Genomic DNA, 22536 nt, shown 5'->3' on the forward strand with positions numbered 1-22536 from the left:
AAAGCAGGGCAGCCACTGCTCATTACCTGGCTATCTCCATGTGCTGCAGCTTCAGAGCAAGGTCCCGCTGGGACTAAAGGAGAAACAGTGGGAGGTCTCCCCACTGCTTCCTGGCTGGTGGCAGGATATAACTAATTCCCCCCTAGAGCCGTAGGAACTGCGGGAGTTACCTAAGTAAATCATCCAAAGTTTCATCCTGGGACACTTTTTCTAGACAAAAAAGTCCACTTAAAACATTATCTAGAGATTTTCGCCTGTGGCTGAGACGCTGCAGTGAACCTGACATATGTTTCTACTCTGCAACCTGGGTGGGGGCCTAGCTGGACAGAAATGTTTGTTTTGGAGATGAGAGGACACAAGAGTCCCTAATGCCTGTGGCCTTGCTCCTTGTCCTGAAACACCAGTTAGGGCTCCTTCTTGCTGTCAATCCTGGCGTCTAGGTGACTCAATCCTTTCCCAGGAGTTTCTTTCTTTTTCCAGTCTTGGTGGAAAAATGTGTGAATGTTACACCACCACATAGACCAAAGAATTGTGACTTACATCACAATCTGTGTAGTGACTTTGTGGCATTTAAATAATTGCATTACCTTCCTGAAAATTCATTTCTACCACCACCACCATCTGCAAGAAGTTGCAGTATGCATCTGACACTCCCCTTCCACACACCCCACCTAGCATGCTGATCTGAAGGTCACCCTCAAAAACACCCCCATTTGAGGAGAAAGAGCAGAGAATTCAGGTACACTATATATATTTTTGAGACATTTCATCCAGAAAACCTCCCATCTAATGAAAGTAGCAGTACTCAAATACTCAAATATTTTTTGGTAGGACTCTCCTTTGCCAGAACATTTTTAGGACTGAGGTATAAATGAATGAGAAATGTATAAAGTCAATTTTGCTTAAAAGGGGCAGGAGGATTTCAAGATTAAGAGAACAAATGCTTGGAGCAAAACATGATTTGAGTTTTATTGAACCAAGAAGACTGAAAAAAAGTGTCTAGAACACTCAGAAAATCTTTATCAAGTCTCAGCTCAGCACTCCGGGGACTCATTCTTACATTTATAAAATTCAGAGCTGATGAGCTGTGTGCTGTGAGTGTCTGCTTGAGCTTTTGACTCACCTCCAAGTCTTGGCTGTAGGATTTTAGCCTCCAGGATTACACTTAAGGGTCAAATAGAACTTGTAGCCCCCTTGGCTACACAGAGGCACCAAAAAGGATCTTCACCCCTGATTACATTGGGGGTAATTTGTCAATCAAAAGATGTTATTAAACTTATCCAGAATAGACCAACAAACCATGTTTAGGGGAGAGAAAAAATTACATTTTCAGATGCCAGCATGCCATCACAAATATAGTCTCTGAAGTAACCAACATAGCTTAGGCAACATTAAAATTGAATCACTGGAAACACTAAAAATATGATAACAAGGGGTAGCACATCATTCAGTTTTATGCACCCTGTCACATAAATTATTTGCAGTTCGCGTATGTTATGCTCTCTTAAATCTCCCTCTGGGTACAGTTTTAATGGCATCCCACAAGTTTTGATATGTCATGTTTTCATTATCACTTAGTTGAAAATACTTTCTAATTTTCATAACGTTTCTTCTTTTGATACATGGGACACTTAGGAATTAGAACCATGTTGCTTGATGTCCAAACATTTGGAGATTTCTTTGTTTTCTTTTTGCTCTTGCTTTCTTAGTTTCACTTTGGACAGAAAACATTCTGAAAATTTCAATTCTTTGAACTTTGTTGAGATTGGCTTTAAGAGCCAGGAAACAGTTCATTTTGGTAAGTGTCCTATGTGCACTTGGAAAGGATGTATAATATTCTATCATTGTTGGGTAAAGATATCTACATATGTCAATGAGACCAAGTCTGCTAATTGCATTGCTCATATCTTCTATGCCCTTATTGGACTTTTGTTTTATCAATGACAAACTGTGTGTGCATGCATGCTAAGTCGTTTCAGTCATGTCTGACTCTTTACGACCCTATGAACTATAGCCCACCAGGCTCCTCTGTCCATGGGATTCTCCAGGCAAGAATACTGGAGTAGGTTGCTGTCCCCTCCTCCAGGGGATCTTCCCAGGGTGTTTTTAAATCTCCAGTTCTGATTGTGAGCTTGCTATTTCTCCTTCTAGGTCTGTCAACCTTTGCTTTATATGTATTTTGAAGCTATAGTATTCAATTCAGTTCAGTTGCTCAGTCGTGTCTGACTCTGCGACCCCATGAATCACAGCACACCAGGCCTCCCTGTCCATCACCAACTCCCGGAGTTTACTCAAACTCATGTCCGTCGAGTCAGTGATGCCATCCAGCCATCTCATCCTCTGTCATCTCCTTCTCCTCCTGCCCCCAATCCTTCCCAGCGTCAGGGTCTTTTCCAATGAGTCAACTCCTCGCATGAGGTGGCCAAAGTGCTGGAGTTTCAACTTCAGCATCAGTCCTTCCAATGAACACCCAGGACTGATCTCCTTTAGGATGGACTGGTTGGATCTCCTTGAGGTCCAAGGGACTCTCAAGAGCCTTCTCCAACACCATAGTTCAAAAGCATCAATTCTTCGGTGCTCAGCTTTCTTCACAGTCCAACTCTCACATCCATACATGACTACTGGAAAAATCATAGCCTTGACCAGACAGACCTTTATTGGCAAAGTAATGTCTCTGCTTTTTAATATGTTATCTAGGTTGGTCATAACTTTCCTTCCAAGGAGTACGTGTCTTTTAATTTCATGGCTGCAATCACCATCTGCAGTGATTTTGGAGCCCAAAAAAATAAAGTCTGAAAAAAAAAATTTTAAAAAAAATAAATAAATAAAGTCTGACACTGTTTCCACTGTTTCCCCATCTGTTTCCCATGAGGTGATGGGACCAGATGCCATGATCTGAGTTTTCTGAATGTTGAGCTTTAAGCCAACTTTTTCATCTCCTCTTTCACTTTCATCAAGAGGCTTTTTAGTTCCTCTTCACTTTCTGCCATAAGGGTGGTGTCATCTGCATATCTGAGGTTATTGATATTTCTCCTGCCAATCTTGATTCCAGCTTGTGCTTCTTCCAGCCCAGCGTTTCTCATGATGTACTCAGCTATATTATTATTGCATACTAATTTAGGATTGCTATGTCTTCCCAGTGAATGGCCTCTTTCATTTTGAAAACTCTTTTTCTCCAGCAAAGCCTCTTGCCTTGAAGTTTAGTTTATCTGATGTTAAAATAGCCATGCCAGAATTTCTTGATTCCTGTTTGCATGCTGTATTCTTTTACATAATTTTACTTTTGTCTTTGTTGTCCTTATGCTTGTAAGCAGCATTTAGTTAGGGTTTGGCTATAGCTTGAAGGTTGCTCTCTTATACTGAAGAGTTTTTATTTGTCTTTGTATTATACTTCAGCAGTTTCACTGTGATGTTTCTAGATGTGGTTTTCTTTGTGTTTATCTGCTTGAGGTTTGTAGCACTTGAATCTGTGGCTTGATTTATTACATCCATTTTTAAAATTCTCATTTATTTATCTCTTCAAATATTGCCTCAGAGTCATTCTTTGTCTCCTTTTTTTTCAGGATTCCGATTATAAATGTTGGACTTTTTCATCATGTCTTGTGCTTTTCTCTCTAGTCTCCATTTTTTCTCTCTGTGCATCAGTGAGGATGTTTTTCTCTTGACCTATCTACCGAATCATTAATTTTCTCTTCATCTGTGCATAACCTACTGTTAAATTGATCTATTTAGTTATAAATTTTAGATAATATACTTTATCATTCTAGAATTTTAGACTTACTTCCTTGTCTATATTCTGGTTTTCTGATGGTATTCTCCATCTTTTATTTATTTTCTAGAGCATATTTCATTATTGTTTTAAAGCCCATGTTTGAGAGGTTCAATATCTAGGTCTTATAAATCTCTATTACCATGTTATTTCTTTTACTTTTGGTCCTGTCTCTTAATATGACTGGCATTTTTAATGAAACATGGGCATTAGAATTAAAAATTTATAAACTACCTAGATGAACTTCCACTTCTAGAAAGTATTAGAATAGGGGCAATGAACTTAACCTAAACATGGACTGAGTTGTGATGAGGCTGGATTTCAGTCTTTGTAAGGCCTGATCTATTTCTAACTTGGTTTTGCTCCTAAAATGTAATCCTTCAGGGGTCAAACTGAAAGCCTGGGTATTTACCAGGAACCCTCTTCCTAGGAAGATGCAGAACTCCAACAGTTATCTCTTAACACCATGAGCCTGCCAAAAGCTCTGTTTGGCTCTACATTTTGTGGTAGCATCTCTTGACCTCTCAGTTTCTCTTGACTTCTGTCATTTAGGATTTAGCAAAAGCCTTGAGGGAATAAGCAGCTTGCGTTACCAGGCTCATGTCTCTGTGGTCCCTCCAGTCTGGGGCCCTCAAGTCCTCAATGTCTTTGTGGCACCGATCCAGGTTTTGTCTTCCTGGATTGCTCAAAGTCCTGCTTACATTCTTTGCTTGGCACACCATTTTTTGCTCAATTTCTCAAATTCATTACCCATACCATTTTTTGGCAAATTAATTTATTTATTATTATTTATTATTAATTTATTTATTTATTTTAATTGGAGGCTAATTACTTTACAATATTGTAGTGGTTTTTGCCATACATTGACATGAATCAGCCATGGGTGTACATGTGTTCCCCATCCTGAACCCCCCTCCCACCTCCCTCCCCATCCCATCCCTCAGGGTCATCATCCCAGTGCACCAGCCCTGAGCACCCTGCCTCATGCATCGAACCTGGACTGGCGATCTATCTCACATATGATAATATACATGTTTCAATGTTATTCTCTCAAATCATCCCACCCTTGCCTTCTCCCACACAGTCCAAAAGTCTGTTCTTTACATCTGTGTCTCTTTTGCTGTCTCACATATAGGGTCATCATTACCATCTTTCTAAAATCCATATATATGTGTTAATATACTATATTGGTGTTTTTCTTTCTGACTTACTTCACTCTGTACAATGGGCTCCAGTTTCATCCACCACATTAGAACTGATTCAAATGCATGCTTTTTAATGGCTGAGTAATATTCCATTGTGTATATGAACCAGAGCTTTCTTATCCATTCATCTGCCAATGGACATCTAGATTGCTTCCATGTCCTAACTACTGTAAACACTGCTGTGATAAACACTGGGGTACACATGTCTCTTTCAATTCTGGTTTCCTTGGTGTGTATGCCCAGCAGTGTGATTGCTGGGTGGTATGGCATTCTATTTCCAGTTTTTTAAGGAATCTCCACACTGTTCTCCATAGTGGCTGTACTAGTTTGCATTCCCACCAACAGTGTAAGAGGGTTCCTTTTTCTCTGCACCCTCTCCAGCATTTATTGTTTGTAGACTTTTTGATAGCAGCCATTCTGACTGGCGTGAGATGGTACCTCATTGTGGTTTTGATTTGCTTTTCTTTGATAATGAGTGATGTTGAGCATCTTTTCATGTGTTTGTTAACCATCTATCTGTCTTCTTTGGAGAAATATCTGTTTAGTTCTTTGGCCCATATTTTGATTGGGTCGTTTATTTTTCTGGAATTGAGCTGCAGGAACTGCTTATATATTTTTGAGATTAATTATTTGTCAGTTGCTTTGTTTGCTATTATTCTCTCCCATTCTGAAGGCTGTCTTTTCACCTCGCTTATAGTTTCCTTTGTTGTGCAAAAGCTTTTAAGTTTAATTAGGTCCCATTTGTTTAGTTTTGCTTTTATTTCCATTACTCTGGGAGGTGGGTCATAGAGGATCCTGCTATGATTTATGTCAGAGAGTGTTTTGCCTATGTTTTCCTCTAGGAGTTTTATAGTTTCTGGTCTTATGTTTAGATCTTTAATCCATTTTGAGTTTATTTTTGTGTATGGTGTTAGAAAGTGTTCTAGTTTCACTCTTTTACAAGTGGTTGGCCGGTTTTCCCAGCACCACTTGTTTAAGAGATTGTCTTTTCTCCATTGTATATTCTTGCCTCCTTTGTCAAAGATAAGGTGTCCATAGGTGTGTGGATTTATCTCTGGGCTATTTTGTTCCATTGATCTATATTTCTGTCCTTGTGCTAGTACCATACTGTCTTGATGACTGTAGCTTTGTAGTATAGTCTGAAGTCAGGCAGATTGATTCCTCCAGTTCCATTCTTCTTTCTCAAGATTGCTTTGGCTTTTCAAGGTGTTTTTGTATTACCATACAAATTGTGAAATTATTTGTTCTAGTTCTGTGAAAAAATACCATTAGTAGCTTGATAGGGATTTAATTGACTCTAGATTACTTTGGGTAGTATACTCATTTTCACTATATTGATTCTTCCAATCCATGAACATGGTATATTTCTCCATCTGTTTGTGTCATCTTTGCCTGCAATGTGGGAGACCTGGGTTTGACTCCTGGGTTGGGAAGATCCCCTGGAGAAGGGAAAGGCTACCCACTCCAGTATCCTGGCCTGGAGAATTCCATGGGGTCACAAAGAGTCAGACATGACTGAGCAACTTCACTTTCACTTTGATTTCTTTCATCAGTGTTTTATAGTTTTCTATGTATAGGTCTTTTGTTTCTTTAGGTAGATTTATTCCTAAATATTTTATTCTTTTTGTTGCAATGGTGAATGGAATTGTTTCCTTAATTTCTCTTTCTGTTTTCTCATTGTTAATGTATAGGAATGCAAGGGATTTTTGTGTGTTAATTTTATATCCTGCAACTTTACTATATTCATTGATTAGCTCTAGTAATTTTCTGGTAGAGTCTTTAGGGTTTTCTATGTAGAGGATCATGTCATCTGCAAACAGTGAGAGTTTCACTTCTTCTTTTCCAATCTGGATTCCTTTTATGTATTTATTTATTTTTCTGCTCTGATTGCTGTGGCCAAAATTTCCAAAACTATGTTGAATAGTAGTGGTGAGAGTGGGCACCTTTGCCTTGTTCCTGATTTTAGGGGAAATGCTTTCAATTTTTCACCATTGAGGATAATGTTTGCTATGGGTTTATCATATATAGCTTTTATTATGTTGGGGTATGTTCCCTCTATGCCTGCTTTCTGGAGGGTTTTTTTTTTCATAAATGGATGTTGAATTTTGTCAAATGTTTTCTCTGCATCTATTGAGCTAATCATATGGTTTTTATCTTTCAATTTGTTAATGTGGTGTATCACATTGACTGATTTGCAAATATTGAAGAATCCTTGCACCCTTGGGATAAAGCCTATTTGGTCATGATGTATGATCTTTTTAATGTTGTTGGATTCTGTTTGCTAGAATTTTGTTGAGGATTTTTGCATCTATGTTCATCAGTGATATTGGCCTGTATTTTTCTTTTTTGTGGCATCTTTGTCTGGTTTTGGTATTAGGGTGATGGTAGCCTCACAGAATGAGTTTGGCAGTTTACCTTCCTCTATGATTTTCTGGAAGAGTTTGAGTAGGATAGGTGTTAGCTCTTCTCTAAATTTTTGGTAGAATTCACCTGTGAAGCTGTCTGGTCCTGGGCCTTTTTTTGTTGTTGTTGGAAGATTTTTTATTATAATTTTGATTTCTGTGCTTGTGATGTATCTGTTAAGATTTTCTATTTCTTCCTGGCTCAGTTTTGAAAGGTTATACTTTTCTAAGAATTTGTCCATTTCTTCCAAGTTGTCCATTTTATTAGCATATAATTCCTGATAGTAGTCTCTTATGATCCTTTGTATTTCAGTGTTGTCTGTTGTGATCTCTCCATTTTCATTTCTAATTTTGTTGATTTGATTCTTCTCCCTTTTTTTCTTGATGAGTCTGGCAGCATTGATTGTCCAACTCACTTTTAATGAATTTTTCTTCCCTCTAGAATCATGGCTTCTAAAGTGCAGGCTATTCTGGTAGTTCTCCAAACAGTTGTGATTTTTTTTAATATTCCTTTTCTTGTTTTTCTCAGTGAGAAGTCAGCTCTGCTTCAAGAGAGCTTACAATTCTAGGGCCCTTTCAGCTTCTGTGCCTTTTCATATGCTGTTCCATTGTCCTTGCTTCAAGACTCAATAAATGATCACTTTCCCTTGAAATCTTCCCTGTGACTTATTCTGTTCCTCTGCCATCCAAGTGGCATTAACATCCTCCTAGTGCCAATACAGGAGACATAAGAGACATGATTTTGATCCCTGGGTCAGGAAGATCCCCTGGAGAAGGAAATGGCAATACATTTCAGTATTCTTGACTAGGAAATCCTATGGACAGAGGAACCTGGTAGGCTACAGTCCATGGGATCACAAAGAGTTGGACACAACTGAGTGACTGAGCATGCGCGCTCATGTACACACACACACACACACACACAGGGTTTGGAATGATTTGCCAATGAAGAATTCCATTCCAGAAATCCACAATATTCTACCAACAGTAATATTATACTTGTCCAATGCTTATATATATAAATGTTAAACTCATTGATAACAGCTAAGAATCAGGACACAAATCATCTTTCAATTGTAGCATCTCTTGAAAAACCTGAAGATGTGGATCCACCAGGCTTAAATTCTACATGACAACATCTGGCTGCATAACAGCTGTTTCCCTTTCATGGGGCAATGGCTCTGCAGTTCTCAGTCCCCAGCACTCTCTATGGTTGTACTTACATTACAAACTCATCTGAATTACAACATCACTGACTCAATGGACATGGATTTGAGCAAACTCTGGGAGATAGTGGATGAAAGAGGAGGTTGGCTTGCTACAGTCCATGGGCTCACAAAGAGTTGGACACAACTTAGCGACTGAACAATGACCGGTATTTGAGTTTGTAATCCTCGGTCTATGCATGTGCGCTACCCATCAGTCTAAGAACTCCTTATGAATAGACATTGTATCTTTTCATCTCTCTCCCAATACCTGTCACATTCCTGGAATGCCAGAGAAGTCAGACCATATTTGCAGACATATCTCTACAAGAATGCTATACTTTTAGAGCAGTAAAATTATTCTGTAGAATACTATAATGGTGGATATATGGCATTATACATTTGTCAAAAACCTACAAGACTATACCACACAGAGTGAACTCTAATGTAAACTATGGGTTTTAGTTTAAAATAATATATCAATCCTGGTTTGTCCATTGTAATAAATATACCATACCAAGTCAAGATATTAAAATCGGGGACATTGTGAGGGTGGAGTTCATGGGAACTCTATTTTCTGTACAATTTTTCCATAACCTTAACTGTTCTAAAAGTAGCCTCTATTAGAAAAATAAATACAAATGCTACCAATGAGAGTGACAAATCCAGTAAAACAAGTTTCTCCTGCAGGATTCAAGTCAGGCAACAAGACAGAAATACTTACCATGAGACACTCATCTGTCCCACCACTTTTAGGGGCAGCAGGAAAAGAAGCCTTTCCTGTCTGGGGTTGTGGGTAAGGAATGACTCAGACTCACAAGGTGGTGGCTGGTCTGCTTTATGCACTCTTGATCAGGGATACTGGAAAAATAGGGCAAAGTTCAAGTAATAACCTACAGAGAAAGCTAGGATGACCCCCAAATAGCCCCAAAAAGGCCGACAGAAGAACAGCAACTAGAACCTGTTGCCCACTCTCTGGGACCTACTTCTATCCAACTCCACCATGAAATGGAGGATTTTCCAGGTCTGATGTTTTGTCTCATGTTTTATATTCAGTGTAATAGGGGATTTTGCCTGCAACCAATCTGTCCAGTCATCCCAAAGTGCTAAGTCATTTTTTCAGTAACCCTCTATACTTCTCTGCATCTGTGTTACTTATTAAGACTGAGAGGGGAAGAGAGAAGCAAAGACTCATAGACTGTAAGCTCCACAAGAGCAGGGAACAGAGTTGTTCATTCACCAATGTACACATAGTAGATACGTCATTGATAGTTGTTGAGTGAGCGAGTAAAGAATCTTGCAAGAATGCAGCTTCAAATCACAAAATGGCAGATTGCAGAGAGTTATCTCGGGCATTCTTCAATCAAACATGCAGGTATTTCCAAGACCCATCCACATCCGTGCATCCTCTGCCCCTCACCACCCGCCTCTCTTCGGGCTGCATGGCTGCATGGCTGCGGGCTTGCTCAGTGAGCCCCCTGCTGGGAGCCGTGGGCACTGCAAGGTAACCCATCGCTCTTGGCTGTTCTGGCCGTGTGAGGTCAGTTCCAGCTCTGCTACAAGAGACCTCTTCACATAAGCTGTGCTGGATGGTGACCTGGACACCCTCGGAGCAGACTTTCCATATGGAAAATAAAACTGTGTTTTGCTTGTTTGATGAACAGTTTTGGTAAAATGTTCTCTTACTTTTTCCTAGACATCGCCTGGTGGTATTACCAGTATCAGAGAGGTAAAAAAAAGTTTAAACTAACTTGACTGCTTTGGTTACATTACTTTCAGTGGGCGAGCTTCTTAATCAAGGATGTATTTTGTCAGTAGTCTTCTCACAGACAAAATATCTGTGCCCCCGTCAGCAAGCTTCTTTTAAATAGATATAGTTGGAAACATTCTTTTAGAGACAAGTTATAGGAAAATCTTTGCTTCCCCTAAAGAAACTGATATTTTTTCCTCTCACAGACTATAAGATACATGTAAAAGCTCAGAGCCAGTTTGTGGCTCAAGTGTAGTAACTGCTTGGAACAAATGACCTGAATTTTTGTGTTCTCTTTTTCCCTGTGTCTCAACCTCCTAATCTAATTAATATTTTCCAAGGCAGTTTTTCTTATTACTTTATCTCTTTTTATTTTATTGCATGTGTTTCATATAAACAACTTCAAATCCTTTGTGAAACAAAGCAAAATGTGTTTAAATAAACAAATAGTGAGGAAGAGAGAAGGTGGTAGTCTGTGTGTTATGAGATAGGTGAAAGGTAGGTAGGTGGAAGGGTAAGTGGATAGAGATCAGGAACCAAAACCTCAGATGCCTGCAGAACTAGGCAGAGAGAAGAGATGAAGTCACCCAGAGGTAGACAGAGGGCACAGGAGAGGTTTCCACTGCTCGAGGGGTCAGCCCCTGCTCAGCTCTGATAAAGTTGTCAGAGAATCTCATTTTCCGAGAGAAACTAGAAATTCAAACTTGTGCATGGATCTCTCATCTTTAAATATTGGAAATTCCAAACAAAATACATTTTATAGGCCAAACACGACCTGTCTTTGAACTCTGTTCAAGCCAAGGACCAACACATTTTGCAATCTCAAAGCTAGATGGTTGGTACAAAATCCAATCCAGAAAATAATTTCCAGTCCAAGGAGAAGGAGATAGAAATGGTCATGGTCTTTGGGCCTATCTTGGTTGTGAACCTAACAGAGGAGATCCGTTACCAGGGAGAAGACCACAGACCACTCACAGTCTAAGGGCCTCACTCTTGCACGGGCAGAGAGCTCGCCAGAAGCAGAACTACTGCGAGGCTGGTTGTGCAGCTTGTGCTGGAGGGAAGCAGAAGCCACTGGAGAGGCACGTGGAAGCCAGATCTGCCTGGACTGGCCGGACTTGAGGTCCAGCTCTGTCTGCAGCTGACTGTGTGGCCCAGGACTCAGGCACAGGCAGAGGAGAGAGAGGAGAACTCCTCCCGCGCTAGAATCCTCAACATGGGCTCCAAGTGTCTGAAAGAGACAGGAGCTCAGGGAATGTGAGTCAGGTGCAGTTCCTTTTTCTGAGACGGCCTATAGCTTTCATCCACACTCAGAAGAGCCTGTGGCCCCGAAACATTAAGGCCCATGTAATCTGAATCATCTTCTTCAAACTTGCCTTCGGTCTGAGAACTACCTGTATAACATCTACAGTCCTTAGATGTTATTCTGGTACTCTATCTTGCTTTAACTACCCCCAGCATTGGATTGTTCATCACTTTTTAAGGTTCTTATAGTTGGAAAAACTCTTGATCTTTTAGGACACCCATCTCCCTAACATTCTGATAGAGAGAGTAATGTTCCCTACTCCCCGCCACACACAGGTTGTAATGGGACAATGGGCATGAAAACATTTTACAGGATAAAAGCAATTTACAAACAAAGGTATTCTGATTTATTCTTGCTCTGTGGTTATCCCCATTGTATTCGCTCTCTGGGTTAATTTTTATCTCTTTCATTCAAATTCAACCTGACTTTGTAACTGGCTCATCATTATTTTTAATAACAAAAATAGTAATAACAAGTAGCACTTGGCCTCAGAAAGAAACTGTCAAGGAGGCTCCCATCTATTAATTCTATTTCCTTTTCCTCCAACCAGGGTGCTGGTCCCACTTCCTTTAGTGGGGCCACTTGGACAGCACTCAGAGGCTCCCCAGGGGAAAACAAGGATGTGAAAACCTCCACAGCTCCTTCCAAAGTTGCTTTGAAATATAGCTACAGTGGCCAGAACCGTGAGCCTTACAAAGAAAAAGAAGGGACAGCTGGTGTGAAGGAAAAGAATGCTTAGACTGTGGGCACCTCCGTAAGATTGCTCTAGGTTTAAACAAATTAGTGTTGTCCATTCCCAAATCATGACCATGGGGGTCATAATCAACACATTTTTATAAAGGAATAGATTAAATTGAGAACAGAGGACAGTTCCCATTAGTGAGAAAAAGTACTATTTCATGAAACCTTTGCTTCAAAACATTTTACAAAATTTTTCCTTTATGTATATGGATTGTGATGTAAATTGTAATTCTTACAATGAAAAAAAATTAAGAACCCCTGTTTAAGCCCCTAACACTCACCATGCCAGTGATTTCACAGCAGTAGCATCTTGAATCCCAAATATGTAAATTTTCTTCAGTAACTGATGTGACCACAGTCTGACAATTAGAGGGTGATGAAAAAGCCAAACAAAAGCTTGGCAGTCAATATCCAAATATTCAGATATTATAGAATCTCTTCGATATGGAAAATTGACCCTCCTGGTCAGCCAGCAAACAAACCAGTTCTGTCTTAATGAAGTGAGTTTAATATTTGATATATCTATAATTACTTAATGCATTTTTAATGAGAGAGATGGTAAGCAAGTGCAGTTCCTGAGTCAGAGTCTCTCAAACTTCTACAAAGGAATTTCCCTGAGCTTGTGAAGAATCTGATCATAATCAAAACTGAAAAGAGAAATCTTTTAAGCTTCTGGATAAGACAGACTTGAAAAGGTATACTAGACGCCTTCAAAAATACATTAGTTCTTCCAAAAATACTTTCATGTCTTCCTTCTTTACCTTTTAATGTAACTTTCACCTCTTTTCAGTGTTAAATTTCTGTGCATTTTTAAAAATAAAGTTGCTACTAAATCTAATGCTAGAAGATTTAAACCAACAACTTGTTTTCTATTTTTAAATGAGTTGAAAATATATGGGAGTATTCTGAATTATACTTATGTGGGATTATTTGTTTGTTTGAGAATGCTACAGTGTTTCATAATTGCTACTTAACTTGTTAGCTGGAAACATAACAATAATTAAAGGCTCTATTCAAATTATAAGGAAATTGGCCACTGGCAACTATTTTGTGTAAACAAAGTGTCATTTATATTGAGTAATATGCTCTGATCCCTGTAGGATGACAATATGTGTTCCCTAGCACATAAAAAAGATAACAATTGGGAATTGTCACCGAGATCTTCTGCTTCTCCCTTGGAACTCTACCCCAATGTCCATTACCTCAGAAAAGAGGTACAAGATATAAACTCACTTTGATGGATTCATTTTGCATTGGGGTCATTGTCTCAAAAGGAAAAGTGACAATTGCAGAAAGAATCTGATGCAAAGAGACTGGCACTAGCTGGGGAAATGCACAGAGTGTGATGTACCCATCCTATCCTCTCAGACGGAAACTCAGCCTGTCCTCACTCTCCATCATCATGGGATATGATGGTGTGTGTACATTTCCAGAAGCCTGCCCATCTCATCACTACTCTTGCCAGTTCAGATTTACAGTCATTCAGTACATGGATTTGGTGATGCCTGCCTGACAACAACGGGCCAGGGAGGTGGGATGGCAATTGATTCTTGATTGAAGTAAATTTGTAGAAAGCATTCTGGTAGGGTCCAAAGGAATACACTTCTATGCTGGTAAAGTTCAGTGAAGTGAAGTGAAAGTCGCTCAGTCGTGCCGACTCTTTGCAACCCTATGGACTATGGAATTCTCCAGGCCAGAATACTGGAGTGGGTAGCCTTCCCTTCTCCAGGGGATCTTCCCAATCCAGGGATTGAACCCAGGTCTCCCACATTGCAGGTGGATTCTTTACCAGCTGAGCCACCAGGGAAGCCCAATGATGATGGTAAAACATTCAAGGTTCCGCTTATTGGATTTTATGATCCTACAATAGGAGATGGACAGAGCAATAGGATGCTTTATTAACTAGTGCAAAACTACCGCACTGTAGTACATGTAAACAGTTGTTTGTAGAGCCCTTCAAATGCTTCCAAAGCTTTCATTTATGTAAAGCAGTTCCCATTTAAGTTACTTTCCTATTATTTAAGGATGTCTGTTAGATATGACAATACTGGAAAATGCTTTCAAATTTTTAAATTAATATTTTACATGCTATAATTTGTACTTTTTGCCAAATCAAGCTAGCCTACCTCTAGTTTCCCAGATGGTGAGAGTTTACTCTATGGTTTTTTAATAGATTTGTCTCCCTTTGCAGTTTGGAGGATGTTAATCCATCTGCTCACTTACCTGTGTCTCTGGAATATTCAGATGAGCAGTGGAATATTCAGTGGGCAGCAAATTGAATGTACAAAACAGATATTTTGAAAGAAAAAGAAATATTTTTGTATGCACTTATATTTAGCACTCAGAACACATGTATCTCCTAGGCTGAAGTTCCCTCCATAGGTGGTGTCCAACACACCTGGAGTAATGGACTGATGGTGAGATAGAAAGTGACTGAATAGAGAGGTGGGGTTCAAGGCAAGAAGGTCATCTGCAGTGTGACCCCCCAGCCTATGACCCTATGTCCCAGGTCACTACACCCCACTTTTGACAACCCAGATTATAGTCTGACAAGTGACCACCGAGGTGAGCTTCCCCAATGCCATCTCTTCTGGTTCCAGATAAGATTGAAGACGAGCTGGAGATGACCATGGTTTGCCATCGGCCTGAGGGGCTGGAGCAGCTGGAGGCACAGACCAACTTCACCAAGAGGGAGCTGCAAGTCCTTTATCGAGGTTTCAAAAACGTAAGACCCACACGGCCTCTGAAGGCCCAGGCAGGATTTCCCACCTGGGACTCGGCTCTCTCAAACGCCAAAGGGACCGCTCCGAGAGATTTTTGCATGTATGTAAGGAAAGCCATTCTATAAAGGAATCAGGAGAGCATGGTCGCGCACCAGCTAGAGAGAAAGGTGCCAGAAAGAGGCAGTATCGGGGGCGGGAAGCCGGCCGGTGGCCCAGAGGCTGGTGGGGTAGCACTGCTTCGGCCCGACACCCACCTCAGGACAGCCCATCACACTGGCGGTGTCATGAGTGTCCCGGAAATGTGGGCTTTAGGTCTGCTGCTAACCAAGCTCAGAGACTGAAGTAGCAGCTTGAGAGCCAATGTGTTCATTTATCTCACGATTTCATACATTTAACTTCCTGAGAGCCTGGCTGGGAAGGTACTGGTAGCCCTATTTTACATTCTCATGGTAAGGACATTGAGAATCAGGGCCTGATTCACTCAAAGTCACGAAGCCTAGAAGGGGCTGAGCCAGGATCTAAACCCAGGTCTTTCTATCAATAATCTCACAGCCCAGACTCCCACCTCACTGTGCCCGTTCTCTGATAACATCTCACCCTTTTGCAAAGCAGCTTCAGTCCTAAAGTAGGACTTCTAGCCACTCTCCTTGGAGTCACGGAAGTGCACAGGGTGGTTACCCGGTCCCCGCCCACCAGGGCTCATGAGGACCCCAAGGCTCTCAGACTCCCCCACTGACTCCCTCTCCCTCACGCAGGAGTGCCCCAGCGGCGTGGTCAATGAAGAGACATTCAAGCAGATCTACGCTCAGTTTTTCCCTCATGGAGGTGAGTTCGGTCTTGAGAAAGACCCCTCCCGGCTCCCTCTCTTCTCCCTCCGGCACGCTTCCTTCCTCCAGCTCCACAGGGCCTTGTTATCTGCCTCCTCCTCAAGGTTGGGGAGACCTCGGGGCAGCTTTCCTCCCTTCCTGCAAGATGTGGAATCCACTAAAGCTTTAGCAGAAAAGAGCTCTGAAAATGGACCTTCTCCCAGAGATGGTAGTGATAAAGCAGTATCATAAAATCTCCTAACAGCCCTGGAAAGCTGGTGTGGTTATCGGAGGATGGGGCCGCTAAGTCTCAGAGAGGCTAAGCAGTTCACTGAAGGTCACACAGCTAGAGAGCGGCAGACTCCCTAGAACTAGATCCCAGAGTCCTACCTAAAGCTCTGCTGTGTTAGGCCCACCCTGCACTGTGGCATGTTGTGTCTTTTCCTTAAAACGGCTGAGGCAAGGTGGAATTTTGAAAAAGAACTTTAGTAAATACCAGAAGCTGTAAAAATAGAGGACTCCAAAAAGAGGCAGGGTGAATAAAACCGTGCTTATAAATAAGGTTAGCCCGTGTCTCCGGCTCACAGCTGCTCTGCCACCCTGCCTGACTCCTGCGGGCCCCGCTCTGGCCCCGGGGGGCTGGGACCTCAGAGGCTCTTCCCATGACTTCAGTGTCACATGTCAACTTACTTCCTGCCCAGCAGCCATCTCCTGCAGGACCCCTTCCTCGGGTGCCGATGAAACAGAGATCCAAGCGTCCCAGATGTTATGGCCGATGTCCAAATCCCTGAGCGGGAAGAGAGAAGGCTTCCAAGACAATGCAACTCGCAGGAAGGGACGTTTATTACTGACTCGAGCCAGGACTCTCCACCCGCAACCAACGCAGTGGTGCGGGTCAGAGAGCCCCGAGCCCAAGCTGTTACACAAATTTATAGGGTGAGAAGCGGATTGGTTACACGTTTGCAAAGCAATTTCATTGGTCAAAACTTGCGCGCGCACAGGACTTTCCTGGGGGTTTCCGCCCCATTCCTAATTTCCTAATTGGCAACCAGCAGTAAGTATTAAGTGAAAGCTAAATGGTCTTAATTGGCTAATTGGTTGCATCCAGGTGGCCTGATAATCTTACCAAGTAGGAAGGCCTACTCCTAATCTAAGCTGCCTTACTTCTGCTCGCCTCACACCAGACACTTTGAGGCTCTCTTTCTCATACACCTCACTCAGCAGCAGACAGGAGCCTTCTCCGGTGTGAGTTCCAGTACGGGGCTTCTCCCCCAGCTGGGGACAGTTTCGCCCCATGCAGGCCCCAGAGCCACTATTTGTTGAGTCCTATTGAGCTCCTCTTTATTGAGTTTTGACTATGAGGCAAACTTAATGATGGTTCTAATGATATGACTGTGTGAAAGTTAAACAGTGTGCAGAGACGGGAAGGTGAAGCTCAGAGAGGTTGCGTTACGGTCCTGCAGTCACACAGCTAGGTAGTGACAGAACTCCTCTGAGTCCAGGTTTGTCTGATCCTTAGTGGGTGCGCATTCCATGGCATTGTGCTGCCATCCAGAAGAACATCTTCTACACACAGGACCGTGCCATTCATCCAACAAGAACTATACACAGAGACAGGAGCATCTCTCTCCAGGGATGGCTAGACTTAGGAGCAAAACCTGTCTTAGCTTTTGCTAGAACTTGCCACCTAAACCCCAGGAAAACCAAACAGGTCTCAGTTCACACTAGTGGTTTTTCCCACTCAGTAATCTTTTCCTTTCTATCACCCCAGCATCGCCCTCTTCTCTTTCTTATTGCTTTTAAGTGATCTCCCTCCCCTGTGCGGGGTCCCTGTTCCCATCACCTGCCTCTCCTTCTGTGCCTTGCAGATGCCAGCATGTATGCCCATTACCTCTTCCATGCCTTTGACACCACGCAGACAGGCTCCGTGAAGTTCGAGGTATGTTTGTCTCTCAGAGGCCCCAGGGGCCCATCAACTCTTCCTTTAAATGATGGGGGTGTTGGGAGGAGTGGATCATTCAATGCTTCAGTTCTTTACCATTTAAGAAGGAGTTCCTGAAGACAGAAGAAACAACTGTCCTCCAAGAATTCAGGGCTCAGGGACTATCATCTAATGGCACCGAGCTGACCTCGCTGCAGGCTCTGCACTTGGCGCTCTGCCCGTATTAACTCATTTAACCCTCACAGTAGCCCTGACAAGGTAGGGGTCTACTATATATTACCAGTCAACAGAAGAGGAAAGAAAGATAATGAGAGACGGAGTGGCTTCCCCAAGGCCAGAGAGTAAGGGGTAAAGGAGGGCTTTGAGCTCAGGTGGCATGTTTCCAGAGCCCACGCTCTTAGCCGCCAGATGATGCCACCACTTATATAGTAATTGCAGCCATGGGGTAAGGTGACAGCCGATGTCAGCACACACTGATTTCCCTTCTTCCTCCAGAAGCTCCTGCCCCAGTGTGGGGCAAGATAGGCAGTGGAAGGTGGGTGGCGTACTTTGCTGAGCTTGGCCACATCCTTCAGGAGTCAGAGGACCTGGAAGATATCATTCTGTAAAGACAGTCACTGTGTCTGACCCAAAGACAGAGCATCGCCCCACCAATGGCTTGCTGCTTAATGTCTCATGCCTCTTCCACTTCTCAGGACTTTGTAACTGCTCTGTCAATTTTACTGAGAGGAACCGTCCATGAGAAACTAAGATGGACATTTAATTTGTACGACATCAATAAAGATGGATACATAAACAAAGAGGTAAGTGAACTGAGGCTAGGAGCATGAGAGAGCCAATTAGAGAGAAAACATTCCCAGTCATGAGGATGAAATGGCCTGAACCAGGAGGGATCTGCTTTGGGGCAGAGTTGGTTCCTGACAAAATGAAGGTCACCTTTGACCTCCCCCATTGGCCTACCCTGTCCCATTCTTGGACACTCAGGATTAAGCAGATTCATTCATTCAATCTCAGTTATTCAATGTACATTCCAAAGGGGGTATAAATGATTTATTTCAGTGTAGAATAACTCTTCCCAGGATGATTTGCATTTTAACAGGTCAATGGCCACAAGTTAAAAGTAAAAACTGGAATAGTAACATTGCAGGCATCGCCAAGAAGAAAAAAAAGGAGATCTTTGAGAAAAGGAGATTACAATTGAATCATATTCAGTGCAGTTCAGTTCAGTCACTCAGTCGTGTCCAACTCTTTGCGACCCCATGGGTTGTAGCACACCAGGCTTTCCTATCCATCACCAACTCCTGGAGCTTACTCAAACTCATGTCCATTCAACCATCTCATCCTCTGTTGTGATGCCATCCATCTCATCCTGTCGTCCCCTTCTCTTATTAGCCACAACCTATTTTAACATTCTGAAGCTTCACTGCTTGACACTTTTAGAGCCTCAAAGTAGATGTGGTACCTAGATAGTGAAATACCCACAGGTCTATCTCAAAACTTACTTTGGTATCTACAGTATCCTGGAATCTCAGTCAAAGCTTGGATTTAGCACCTCGCAGCATCCCACTTCCTGATTTCCTATGTGCCAGGTACAGTGTCCAGAGTTACAAATATCATCTCTAATCCTCACCTCAACCCTTCAATTTCCATTCCTCAGTCATTCAGTCGTGGGTTTGTTCAACATATATTTGAGGGCTTGTTAGGTGTTCTAGGTGCTGAAGATAAAGTGGTGAACAATCCCCAGAATGCGAAAAATCCTAATAGCCACTAACAGCAGATATGGTAGGAATCCATTATATAATGGAATAACAAGTGGCCATGTAAAACCATGCAAAAGCAACTAGATATAATTTTAAATTAGTATTATACATTCCATTTAAAAATTATTTTTACAGTAGGATATATAATATTTTCTCAGTGTTGTAAATAATTAAATGCTTCTATATATACTCAAATATATGGTACTCTATGGAGAAGGAAATGGCAACCTACTCCACTATTCTTGCCTGGGAAATCCCATGAACAGAGGAGCCTGATGGGCTATAGTACATGTGGTCACAAACGAGTCGGACATGACTTAGTGACGAAACAACAACAAAAGATATCTAAAATATTCAAATACTACTTTACAAAATATATTTTTAAAAAGGACCCTAAAGTGAGACTTATAACAAGATCTTCAACCTTGGTTCAACCATTATTCCATCTCTGAATAATCTTACTAAATCCTGCTCCCCTTCTGTAATTTACAAACTAGACAAAATTGTCCCCATTAAATATCCATCAGACCTTTCTGGAGGCAGGATTAATAAAATTCTCCTTAAAAGAATATAAAGTGTGGATAAGCAGCTTCCTAGAAAAGGTAGCTGGACCTTCCCCTGGCAGTCATTTGGAAAGAGTTTCATCAAAATCGTAGCAAAGAAAATCCTGAGAGAGCAATCAAAATTTATCTTTAAGTCCTTTCTCTTATAAAAGTTATTCAGGAAAGAAACCTGTAGCCATATGGATGTTAAGGACTCCTTAAAGCACACATTTTAAATAAGCACGTGGACAGGTATACATTTCCTAGCTCTGTCTCTGTTAGAACCTGAGAGCAATCACACAGTGAGTAGACCTGGCACCTGGACCCTGGTTTCTCAATACCATTCTCCAATAAAAGCAACCAGTCTCCTAGGACTTGGTTGATTCCAGGCCTGGGAAAGAGAAAACACAAGATGATCTTAGAGCATCTTACAGTGTCAAAAAAAATGGGAGTGCTATTAAAGAAAAAAGGGTGGTGAAGAGCATGTCTGAAGGTCACAGAAGTCAGCCTAAAGGAGTTCACAATAGCCAAAGCTATTAATATTATAATATAAGCAGCAAAATACAAATTTATAGTTTGGGATTATAATCTGCAAAATAAATACCCATGTTGTTCAGTCGCTTAGTCATGTCTGACTCTTTGCGACCCCATTTACTGCAGACCGCCAGGCTCTTCTGTCCATGGGATTCTCCAGGCAAGAATACTGCAGTGGGTTGCCATGCCCTCCTCCAGGGGATCTTTGCAAACCAGGCGTAGAACCCGTGTCTCTTACGTCTCCTGCATTGACAGGCAGGTTCTTCACCACCAGGGCCACCTGGGAATTCCGGGTCTCTAAAGACACTCCATCAGATATCCTGAAAACAAGGCTGCTTTCCTACATTCCTTTTCCTCATTCCGAGTAGGGATCGAGGAAGCCCTTGGAACACCATGCCTGGCCAGTGTAACCGGGAAAACACCATGGTGCCACCCAACCAATACGGGGCTCCCAGCCCCTGCAGACACGGTGCCAGGTGCAGAGAATGTAGCAACGAAGGATCAAGCATGTGTCCTCAGAGCTCACAGTTTTGGGGAAACAGATCCACAGAGCAATAAGAACCACTTACTTATTTTAATGAGTATGTACTGATCTCTGTTCCATGTTACTGAAAGGTTGGAAAGAAAATATGAAAGGATTTGTAACATCTATCTGGCCCCATGGTAATTTTTGTCTTTGTAGAAAGGGATTTTTTGGTTACAAAGATAGAAAACCATCAACTTCAATGAGCTTAAGTTGAGACCTTTCTTATAAAGATATAGGTAATTTCTCTAAAAGGTCTTTTAAGAAAGAAATAATTCTTGTTAAAGTGAAAAACGTTACAGGTAGTTTAATGTAGCACATTTTAATCCCCATTAAAACTAGAAAGTTGTTGGTCTCCCTTATGCTACACCCATCTCCTCTCTTTCGTCTCCCTCCTGCAGCACTGTCTTAGGTCAAGATGACCACACTGTCCTCTGCAGGAATGGTTGGTGGTGGGGAGACCCCAGAGGATGCCTTAGTGAATAGGGTAACCATTCTCAGACACGGCCTCTCCAGGGTTTCTCTTGATCCCTGTTACTATCTCTGTCTACTTCAACCACTTTTCCCAGCAAACACATGCGCGTGTGGGTACGTATGTATGTGTGTATGATCACGAGAAATTACTCACGAGAAATTACTCATGAGAAAACCCATGTCCTCCTCCATCTGCCACCCCTCTTCTCCTCTCTCTATTCCTCTACCTTTTTCACTTCTCTACGTGCTCTCCCTCGCTCCCAGCATTTCTCTCATCTCCTCTACTCCATCTGCTCCAGCCCACTCTTTTCAGGAGTTCATTTCTATATTTGTTTTCAGTGTCTGCTCTCCCCTGATCTCAACTAAAACCTGGAAATGATTTGCCCATGGTACCAACTCTGGCACAAACTGCAACTTTTCACTGACTTCTCAAGAGATAACAACATAGTGACTCAGTTCCATAGTCAGATATCCACATTTGTTCCAATCGTCTGGTATAAACAAAGCCACACCAGCCAGTCATTCAAAGGAATTACAGAGCAGAGAGAAGGTGTTCCAAAAAATGCAATGTCAGTCAGTCAGTACATGAACAAATCCACTCAAATCCCACTTATAACTCATCACTTGGGAAAGCTCAGGAAGAACTGAGCCACCCAAGAACTTCTGACAACAAGAGAATCGTCCTGGGAAGAGGCACCCAGGACATACACCCTTCAGCTTCCTTTCTAACTCCCTCTTGCTAGCCGAGGTTCCTTTTAATCACTCTCATTCCCAAGGGAGACAGAGAGCCCCAGACTGTCACCTAGAAGAGCTTAACTTCCTGGCCCCCACACCGTGTGCTTCCATGTCCCCTC

General features: G+C 41.9%; 1 protein-coding gene across 4 annotated transcripts in view; it reads left to right on the forward strand.

Annotated features, from left to right (window-relative positions):
- The window catches only part of KCNIP1 (potassium voltage-gated channel interacting protein 1), a 395303-nt gene that overhangs the window by 366968 nt on the left and 5799 nt on the right, over nt 1-22536 (forward strand). For 3 of the 4 annotated variants that reach the window (XM_043488820.1, XM_043488824.1, XM_043488823.1), the window contains 4 exons: nt 14979-15103; nt 15857-15926; nt 17776-17846; nt 18545-18652. In XM_043488820.1, the coding sequence (XP_043344755.1) occupies nt 14979-15103; nt 15857-15926; nt 17776-17846; nt 18545-18652 (374 nt within the window). Of the gene's footprint in view, nt 1-10277; nt 10311-14978; nt 15104-15856; nt 15927-17775; nt 17847-18544; nt 18653-22536 lie in introns of all 4 variants that reach the window. The other variant, XM_043488821.1, reaches the window with a different exon arrangement.

The sequence above is a fragment of the Cervus canadensis genome, chromosome 16 (assembly GCF_019320065.1).
Source record: "Cervus canadensis isolate Bull #8, Minnesota chromosome 16, ASM1932006v1, whole genome shotgun sequence".
In the NCBI taxonomy this organism is placed as follows: Eukaryota; Metazoa; Chordata; class Mammalia; order Artiodactyla; family Cervidae; genus Cervus; species Cervus canadensis.